Source organism: Physeter macrocephalus, chromosome 8, assembly GCF_002837175.3.
Source record: "Physeter macrocephalus isolate SW-GA chromosome 8, ASM283717v5, whole genome shotgun sequence".
Lineage (NCBI taxonomy): Eukaryota > Metazoa > Chordata > Mammalia > Artiodactyla > Physeteridae > Physeter > Physeter macrocephalus.
In genome coordinates this window covers 42,776,602-42,787,056 of record NC_041221.1, presented here as the reverse complement: position 1 = coordinate 42,787,056, position 10,455 = coordinate 42,776,602, and the positions used below count along the sequence as shown (strand labels likewise).

Here is a 10,455-nt window from a genome sequence, read left to right as displayed (position 1 = left end):
CGCAGCCTTTCTCTAGTTGAGTCAAGTAGGGGCTACTCTTTGTTGCGGTGTGCGGGCTTCTCCTTGCAGTCGCTTCTCTTGTTGCAGAGCACAGGCTCTAGGCAAGCGCGGGCTCAAAAGTTGTGGTGCGTGAGCTTAGTTGCTCCGTGGCATGTGGGATCTTCCCGGACCAGGGATCAAACGCATGACCCCTGCATTGGCAGGCGATTCTTAACCATTGCACCACCAGGGAAGTCCCACTTTGCCTATTTTAAATTGGATTATTCTATTTTAAATTGGATTACTTCTTTTTATTATTGAGTTGTAAGCATTCTTTATATATTCTAGATATAAGTCCTTATCAGATATATGATTTATAAATTTTTTTTTCCCATTACATGGGTTGGCTGTTCATTTTCTTGATGGTGTCTTTTGAAGCACATTTTCTTAATGGTGTTCTTTTAACAATGTTCAATTTATCTCTTTTTTTTCATTTGGGTTTTTGGTTATATCTAAGAAACCATTGCCCAATCCAAGATCATGAAGATTTATGCCAATTTTCATCTAAATATTTTATATTTTTAGCTATACACTTAGATCTTTGATCCATTTTGAGTTAATTTTTGTATATGGTATAAGGTAGGGGTTCAACTTCATTTTTTTTGTATGTGGATAAACAATTGTTCTTGTACCATTTGTTTATTTGTTTATTTATTTATTTTGGCTGCACTGCATCTTAGTTGCAGCAAGTGGGATCTTCGTTGTGGCATGCAGGATTTTTAGCTGCAGCATGCAGGATCTTTTAGTTGCAGCATGCAGACTCTTAGTTGTGACACACACGTGGGTTCTAGTTGCCCAACCAGGGATCAAACCCTGGCCCCTGCATTGGGAACGTGGAGTCTTACCCATTGGATCACCAGGGAAGTCCCTGTATCATTTGTTTTGAAAAGACTATCCTTTCCCCATTGAATTGTTTTGGCACCCTTGTTGAAAAGCAATTGACCACAAATGTGAGAGTGTATTTCTAGTAACTTTGTGTGTATGTGTGGTCTTATTTTTTTTAATTTTTGTTTTATATTAGAATATAGTTGATTTACAATGTTGTGTGTATGTGTGGTCTTAAAGTCTATTTTGGCTGATATTATTAGTATAGTCACTCTAGCTTGATTATGGTTGCTGTTTGCTTGGTATACATTTTACCACCCTTTATTTTTTTCAACCTACTTGCATCAACGACATAACAAATTACTACAAGTTCAGTGGCTTAAAACAATACACATTTATTATTTCAGAGTTTCCATTGGTCAGGAGTTTGGCATAGCTTAACTGGATTCTTTGCTCAGAGTCTCACAAGGTTGTGATCAAAGTGTTGGCTGGGCTACATTCTCATCTGGAGATTGGGGTCTTCTTCCAAGCTCATTCATGTTGTTGGAATAATTCAGTTGCTGTAGTTCTGAGACTGAGACCATCAACTCTTAGAGGTTACCGCTCTCCATAGGTAATTCACGACATGGCTGTCTTCCTCAAGAGAGAGTGTCTTGAGAGTGATCAAGAGGATGTTTCAGCTGACTCAAGTCTCTCTAATTAGGGAAGGGATGGATCCACTTTCGAGGGAAGGTGATTATGCCACCTGATTACGCAGGCCCACCCAGGATAATCTCTCCTTTGATTAACTCAAAGTGAATTTATTAAGGACCTTAATTACATCTGCAACATTCCCTCCCTTTTGCCATATTCTAGTGGTTAGAAGTAAGTCACAAAGTCTGTTCACACTCAAGGAGAGGGGATTACACAAAAGTGTAGATACTAGGGCAGCAAGAATTATGAGGGCTGTATTAGAATTATGCCCATGACAGATGGGGACATGGGGAGGAGCACAAATTCTCTGTGTATGTTCAGTGGTAGAGGTTCAGACTCTTTCATGAGGTTGCAATTAAGATGTTAACTAAAGGTTTGACTGGGGCTGGTATCCACTTCCAAGATGGCTGACTCACATGGCTGTTGGGCAGGAGGCCTCAGTTCCTCCCCAACTAGACCTCTTCATAAGGCTGCTTGGATGTCTTCATGATATGGCAGCTGGCTTCCCTCAGAGTGAACGATCTAAGAGAGAGCAAAGGAGAACAAGGAAGAAGCTGCAAAGACTTTTATGTCCTAGTCTAAGAAGTCACACACAGTCTTGCCTGCCACATTCAATTCATTTGAAGAGAGTCACTAAGCCTGGCCCACACTCAAGGGGAGGGGAATTAGGATTCACCTAATTTGTTGACATATTTTAAAATCGCCAGGGGGAGGGGAGAACAACTGGGTGAACAGGGTCAGGGCTAGAAGGAAGATTTTCACTATAGCTATCTTTATACTCTTTAAACTTTTGCATTTGACTATATTAATCAAATATATTTCTTTTAAAAAGAAACATTTTAAGCTATTTGGGAAAGAACTGGGAGAGAAATACAAGAAAAAAAATGAGTTGAACAGGATGTTAATGAGAGAAATTGGTTGAAGTGAAATTGACCTTTGCCCAAAAAGATAGGAAACAGGGAGGGTCTACTTTGCGCTCACCCTGCCCCCTTCTCCCCACCCCAGGCGATTTAGCTTCTCACTTTCCCGGGCACGGGGTGATGGTGATGGTGCACAGCCAGTATGCGTTCTGGATAATGGGTTTGCGGAAGGGGAAGAACTCTGTAGCCAAAAATGTTCTATGCGATGGTTTTACCGTGGGCGTTTATCGCTTCTTATAGCTTAAGTCCTGTTACATTCCTCCTATCTAAATCACTCTGTAACCACAGCCTGTGATCACTATTGCCTTTAAATAATATCAGATGGCATACAATGCCATTTCTGGATAATGTTTTACTTACAAGCTCCACTCTTCTGGCCCTACAAACCCCCCCTCTCAGGTTGGACATCTATTCTTTAACATAACTTGCTCAAACTGTCAAGCACGCCAAGAGGATTTAACCGAGTAATTAAACTGAAAGAGATTTAATGTGTACAACGACGTGGCACGAAACCCAACAAGTTTATTGTCTCTATAAAAAGTTCGTTAAGGTCGACTGTACTGACGTGTGCAGTACTAGCTGTACTCACTGCGCCCTGGTCGGGAAGGAGGAACAAAGTTTTACAAACAAAACTATTCAATTTGTTCTAACCTCTCTTTTCATACCGTAATACACCTTGAAAAACTAGAAGTCCGCTTTCAGGCCATTTAAACGCAGCTGCTCCTTCTGAAGGGTCTGGGAATGTGGGCAGAGCGCGCGCCCTCTCCCCGCCCCATCAGCGGTGAGCAAAGTCCTTCCAGTGACTCGTGGGGACCCCGGGTTCCAAGCCGGGTCTCTGCAGCCCCGGGCGAGGCCAACTCCGAGGACGGTGGTGTCTGGGGTGCTACAGGGACAGCTCCAGACGGAGCAGGGTTCACCCTCGCGAGGCCAAGGCTGCCGGGATTCGCTGGGGCCTTGCCAGACTCTGGCTCCAGCCCCGGTTCTTTGGGGGACACAGGGGAAGGCGGGCGGAGGAAGGACGCGTCACGGGAGGGGGGCGGCGGGCCGGGCGGCGAAGGAACCCCAAGAAAAGGGCGAGCGCCGGTGGAGACCCGGGGGACGGAGAGAGGGTCGTAGACAGCGGGACCCGGCCTCCGGGTCCCTGCCCGCCGCTTCCGGCGCTCTCCCGGCCCGCCCCGCCGCGGCCGTGCCACATCCTCCAGTGACGTCAGCCGGCGCCGCCATATTGGAGAGGCGCCGCCGCCGCCTCCTCCTCCTCCTCCGCCTCCGCCTCCCCCGCCGCCGCCTCGGCGGCGGCGCCTGTAGCCGCTGCCTGAGAGTTGCCGCCTCCTCCTCCTCCTCCTCCGCCTCCGCCTCCGCCGCCGCCGCCGCCGCCTCCTACTCCTCCACCGCCTCCGCCTCGGAGCTCCGGCAGCCCCTGGGCTGCGACCGCAGGAAGGAAGGAGCCCCTCGCCCGCCCCGACGCCCGGCCCGCCCGCTTCGCCCCGGCCCGTCTCCCCATGACTGCATCCGGCCCCGCTACCGGCGGACGTCGCCCCAGCGCCCGGGTTTAACACGGAAGCGCGGGTCGGGGCCCTCGGAGGGAGGAAGAGGGAGACCCGGCAAGTCCCGCGTCCCTCTCGGCCCGGCGCGGTGCCTCGGCCGGAGCCATGACCTCGCTGACCCAGCGCAGCTCGGGGCTGGTGCAGCGGCGCACCGAGGCCTCCCGCAACGCCGCCGACAAGGAGCGGGCGGCTGGTGGCGGCGGCGGCAACGGCGAGGACGACGCGCAGAGCCGCCGCGACGAGCAGGACGAAGACGACAAGGGCGACTCAAAGGAAACGCGGCTGACCCTGATGGAGGAGGTGCTCCTTCTGGGCCTCAAGGACCGAGAGGTGCGGGCGCAGCGGTCGGGGCGGGGGCGGCCGGTGCAGGGCTCCGGCGCCAGGCGGGAGCCTGGCCACCGGCTCCGCGCTTCTGCCCTCCCAGCTCCCGAGCTCCGCGCGCGGGAGCGCCCAGCTGGTCCCGTGCTTCCAGATCCTCCCCGCCCTGATTGCTTGGATTTCCCTTTCTCCTTTCACAGTCACTCCTTTCATTTTGACTCCCCGGCGGTCTGTTGCTTCCTCGCTTTTTTTCCGCGTGTTTAACCCGGGAAGACCCCAGGGTACAATTCCCATCTGGAGACTTGCAGGTTAGAGTGCACCCGAACTCATAGGTTCTGCAGATTTTAGGACCTGGGAGATCAGTGGACCTAGGTCCACTCATCTGCTTTCTGGGTAATTAAAAAAAAAAAAAAACTAAAGGTGTACTGTTTGGAATTTTGAAAAAATTTCGGTGAAATGGTAATGGAGGCAAAAGTTGTTTTACTGATAAAAATCTCATGAAACCTGGAAATTGACTTTCTAGGTAAATTTGTTTTGTGTGAGAGATTATTTTTAGTATCGCGTTTACATTTTACCAGTTTACTATTCTTAAAAAAAGTCTTGCAGTCTCAAGGAGGGGCATTTTCGTGGGCGCGCTTGAAATGCTAGGTTTGTGATTTGATGAAAGGCCTCAGCGTTTCGATAGATACTTGTGTTCTGACTTTGAAACGATTGTTTTCACCCCAATACCTTGTGAGATCGTTCACACATAGAGAAGTTGAGAAAAATGCTGCAGTGGACACCTATACACTCACCTCCTAGGCTCTATAACATTTTTCTGTATTTGCTTTATCACGTGTCTGTCTCCAAAAATGATTATTTTTAGCGACCTGCCAGAGGGTCAGACAGCTGAATGGATATTGTATAAATCGTGTATGGTGAGGGGTCCCAGAAGCTTGTTTTATCTCCCTATGGAAACTGCAGACGGCACATTTTGAGAGTCAGATACAAAAATATCTAAGTTTTTTTTTTAAATAAAGTTTTCCCAATTCACTGAGGTGGGCAAAAAAAAATTAAGTCTTATTAAAACAACTTAGTCTTATTCACCAACACTTATCAGGTATAGGTGAGTTTTATATGGATTGTTTGTGGACTCCTGATATTTAGTAATCTAATGAATTAAAATTTACCTTGATGGACATGTCTAGAGTATTTGCATTTTCTGGGTTTCCAGTTTGCTCAGGTTTTTCTGATGATCTCTTGAAAAAAGTTGATGTCCCTCTGGCTATGAAAGGGGCCCCACTATCTGTGTTTTAATTACTGAGTTATGATGAAAGCAGACTGTATGTGAAATTCCTTTTTGTGCTTTGGAAAAGTAAACTAGTTGTACAGTGTCCTAGAAATGTGATTTTTAGAAAGTATTCTTAAAAAAAAAAGCTTTTTTTAGGCTTCACCATTTAGAATCTTGGTAGTAAACATTTTTGTTTAAGTCTCTATCTTTTTCCTTTGGGACAAAAGTAACATTATAGAAAATACCCCAAAAAAAGAAAAAAAAAAAAGGCAAAGTGAAGAAAAGTCATCCATATTTCTGAGTGAACATTTTGGTTTATAGTTTTTGAGACTTTTCTATGTGGATACATTCTGTGTGTAAAACTAAAACTTAAACGCTAAAACCAAAACTAGCTTTTGGACTTCTGAGTCGCTCTAAATGAGAAGTTATGTTGAGAAAGTACCTTTTTGTTTTTTTAAGTATGTGTTACTCTAAATGTTTAAGCTGAAACATATTAACGTGCCGTTTTTCTGTGATTGGTTTTCATGAAGATTATCTAAGGAATTTATTTGTTGAAGCTTAATGATACTTACAAAACCTAGGAAATTTAAAGTTCTTTGGTGGTACATAATTGAAACCATCTGTTGTGTTTGTGTCAGGAGTCACTATACTTTGCCATGTCATGGCCAAGGCCCAGGAACTAGCTAATTCTGAGCATTTCAACACCCACGTAGGGAAACTTTTTTTCCCTTTTGCAGGCAAGTGCATGGAGTTGAAGTGGCAGTGGGTGGGGTTGGGACTTTGCATTGCTTTAGACTTAGGTTTTAGGGATTAACCTGTATATTTTCCCCTGTCCTCACATCTTTACATAATAACTAGCCCTGGCAACTCATCCATGCATTTCTTTCTCTTTAGGAGATTCCTTCCACCCGCCCCCCCGCCCCAACCCCCACGCCTGTTGCTATGTCTTTAACTTGTATCACTCTTTTTAGGGGACAGGAATTACTCTCTTACATAGGTTCTAGGCATTTATGCTTTTAACTTACTAAGTTTATTATTTACTTATTTATTTAAAATTTATTTATTTTAATTATTTTTGGCTGCGTTGGGTCTTCGTTGCTGCGCACGGGCTTTCTCTAGCTGCGGCGAGCGGGGGCTACTCTTCGTTGCCGTGCGTGGGCTTCTCATTGCGGTGGCTGGTCTTGTGGAGCACGGGCTCTAGGTGCGCGGGCTTCAGTAGCTGTGGAGCACGGGCTCAGTAGTTGTGGCTCGCGGGCTCTAGAGCGCAGGCTCAGGAGTTGCGGTGCATGGGCTTAGTTGCTCCGTGGCATGTGGGATCTTCCCGGACCAGGGCTCGAACCCGTGTCCCCTGCATTGGGAGGCGGATTATTAACCACTGCACCACCAGGGAAGTCCCCTTACTAAGTTTAATATTAACAAATTCTAAACTTTACCTGTAATATATACAGCTTAATAAATTCACTGCTTTAACTTTTTATTATTTTAACTTAGTGTCCATCTTTGTTATATTTCTGGGTACTTTTAAGATATTTAAAAGCTAAATTCAAAGGTTAGGTTTGTCATTAATGATGGACACATTTTATATATATGTGAGCTAACCTTACTTGAAATCAGAACAAGAAGAATTTTAAAGAAATTGTGAGAGGTGAAATTAGTTTGACTTTTCAAAAATGCTGAGACTTACGGTTTGTTAAAAATGCTTTTTGTTGAATAATAAACCCACAGAAAAGTGCACGAGTGTGAAGAATTTTTGCAAATTGAACACACCTGTTGAACCAGCACCTCGATCAAGAAACAACATGACCAGCTCTCCAGAAGCCTTGCTTGATTTCCTTTTCCAATCACTGCCTGGTCCTCAAGGGTTACCACTGGCTTGACTTTAGAATGCAGCATAGAATAATTTTGCCTATTTTTGTACTTTTATTTGTGCCTTTTGTAAAGCAAGGTTTGTGAGCTTCATCCATATTGTGTGAGGTTGTCATTTGTTCTTCTCATTGTATTATCAGCTTTTAACACATTTACAATCTATAATATTAAAATTATTTTAACTCATATCCTGCATCTAGTGTTCCCTCCCTCACCCCTTTGCTGAACAGAAGGCTCAGCTTGCCTGCCAGTAAGCAGATGGTCTGGCTTCAGATTACCTGTTAGGGTTGACTCATTGTATTATCAGCTTTTAACACATTTACAATCTATAATATTAAAATTATTTTAACTCATATCCTGCATCTAGTGTTCCCTCCCTCACCCCTTTGCTGAACAGAAGGCTCAGCTTGCCTGCCAGTAAGCAGATGGTCTGGCTTCAGATTACCTATTAGGGTTGACTAAAGTTATTGTGAGTTTCATTTCAGATTTTTTACCAATGATTTTCCTTTCTGTCTTTTATTAAAATACCAATGCCTGGGCCCCTCTGGGGATTCTGATGCTCAGTCTGGGCAGAGGACCTAGGTATTGAAGTCAATTGTCAGAGGCCACAGCAAGGATGGCAGATGGGTTTAAACTTGAATTCAACTTCCAAATTATTAGCAAGATTTCTGCTGTCTCCCCTGTAGTTGAGAGGAAGGGACAGCAAACAAGCTAGGTATTTTTTTCCTCCCAACGATTTGATTTTTCCATAGGTGCCTCCAGTAGTTAGTGTTTTCAGAATGCCTCATTGAGAATTATGTGAAATAACTGGTGTCATATACTTTAAAATATCTTCATTCATGACAAATTTAGTGCTTTAAAGTTGGATTTGATTACTTTAAACGGCCAGGTATAATTTAGAGTGTACATGTGGAATATCAGGGTGGAAAGAGGCGGTATAGTATAGTCCTGGTCGGAGGTGTATCCTTTGTTTTACATGTTATTTGATCTCTGAGCCTCAAAGCTCTCTAAAATGGAGAGAGACGTAGACCTCTCCTATGGTTCTGATTGGACTGCTGCAGACATTTATTGTTTTACTCTCCACCTTGTACTCTCTAGGTTTTGTCTTGCTTTTAGGGCGTTCCCATTGGGAACAGGATGCACTGTTGAAGCATTTACCCTTTCCCTTTTGTGGTGCAGTCAGACCTAGACTTGTCCAACCAGACATTTTCTCCTGGGGCTTTGGATCTTGAGAAGAGAACAGCAGGCTTGTGGGGTTTCTTGGAGACCTATCAGAGGAGTGTCAGTGTGTGGGTCAGAGTGTTCTCTGACTTGGGTCCTTTAGCTTCTTTCTCCCTAGCCCTTTGGTGCTTGTCTTTCTCATCCCGATTTTCCAGGCACCTTTCAATTTTGTAAGCTTTAGGAACCTTCCAGTAAAAGTCCCTTTTTAAAGAAAGCCAGAGTCAATTATTAATGTTTTTAATGCTTGCAGATAAGAACCTTAATGTGATAATTTAACTCTGTATCTTGAAAAATAAGTAAGTGCTTGAGCTGGATAATACACACTTAGGGTAAAATAGTTAAGTTTAACTAAAATGATGGAACTGACTTTTGTGTGGCTTTTAAATTGGCTCCAACGATTGATACCTTAGTGTTCCATTTTTGGAGTAAGTTTCCCAAGGTCGCTACTTTGAAATACAATACTTACCAAGATGGATAACTTCTTTTAAAAAAATTTCTCCTTTTATACATGCAGTAATACACACCATCTCTGGATATCAAATCTGTTAATGAGAAATTCATTTAACAAATATTCAGTATTTAAAGGTGTGCTAAGATTTCAGTAATTTAAAGTATAATAAAGACTTCAGAGTTTTGGAATTTTGTTATTCCTTTAATACAAATAATATGCTGTTCATATTTTTGAAAGATTTGAGTTTTCATTTATTTTTTTCAGGTGTATTTAAGAGTAAGTACACACATAAGAGATATACAGGATCTCAAAAATTAGTTTTTGGAGGTCATTGAACCACTTGATTGTATCTTTTAAACAAGATTTTATGTTAGTGAAATTACTTTTCAGTGCTTCAGGGTCCTTTTTTCCGTTGTGGCCAGAACATTCACTGATTCATTTTATAAGTCGTACTAATATTTGATATTTATTAATTTTAAACCATCTGAGCATTCCTGTATGGATCATTTGAGATTATCTTGTAGAATTATACTTTGAAATTATTTTGATCAAATATTTGGGGAGTTTTTCTGATGTTTAAAGAGATAACCTATTATAGTGTCAGCTTACATGTAAATCTCAAAAGACCCTAAATGCATTATGCTTGTCCAGTTATGCCGCGTTAAACCTTTGGCCCAAGCAAACTTTCCCTACTTTATATCAGCATAATTTTTCTGCTATTAATCAGAGTAAATTGTATTATTCAGAGTTGCTGTAGTCTTTGTTTAGGGGATTTTATGTTCATGCTAGTTTCCTTTTGAAGCAGCACAAAGAGACTGCTGGTCCCCGTGTTTCTTCCACTTAATAAGAGTAGTGACAGGTAACAAAGGTGGGAGCCGGGCTTCATTTTGGAATTGATGTTAGTGGCTTTAGGTTTCCCTGATCAAAGCTTGAAAGACTGCAACATGTTTCAAAAGTATTGTAGAATGTTATAATGTAATTTAGTAAATCTTGGGGTTTTAATTTAGGTATTACAGGTAAATATATAAAATAGGCTGTTATTTTATTCATATTATCGCATCTTATTAGTTGTTTGGTAAACATCTGATCTGTAAGAATACAATTAATATTAAAGTACATTACATTGCCAGAAAAAATGCTTCTTGTAAATATATTTTTAAGCTGAAAAAGTTAAATTTTATTTATTTTTATTTTTTATTTATTTTATTTTATTTTATTTTTTTTAACATCTTTATTGGGGTATAACTATTTTACAATAGTGTGTTAGTTTCTCCTTTACAACAAAGTGAATCAGTTATACATATACAT

General features: G+C 42.6%; 1 protein-coding gene and 1 long non-coding RNA gene across 2 annotated transcripts in view; both read left to right on the top strand.

Moving 5' to 3' along the window:
• The first annotated feature begins 3,804 nt into the window (after positions 1-3,804).
• Positions 3,805-10,455, top strand: part of LOC102976573 (Golgi phosphoprotein 3) — a 51,667-nt gene continuing 45,016 nt past the window's right edge. The window contains exon 1 of the mRNA XM_007104108.3: positions 3,805-4,351. Within this exon, the coding sequence (XP_007104170.2) occupies positions 4,127-4,351 (225 nt within the window). The 5' untranslated portion in view covers positions 3,805-4,126. The remainder of the gene's footprint in view (positions 4,352-10,455) is intronic.
• LOC114486703 (uncharacterized) lies at positions 4,361-7,661 on the top strand. Its single transcript, XR_003680887.1, has 2 exons — positions 4,361-4,647; positions 7,335-7,661. It is a non-coding gene; the product is annotated as an uncharacterized lncRNA (long non-coding RNA).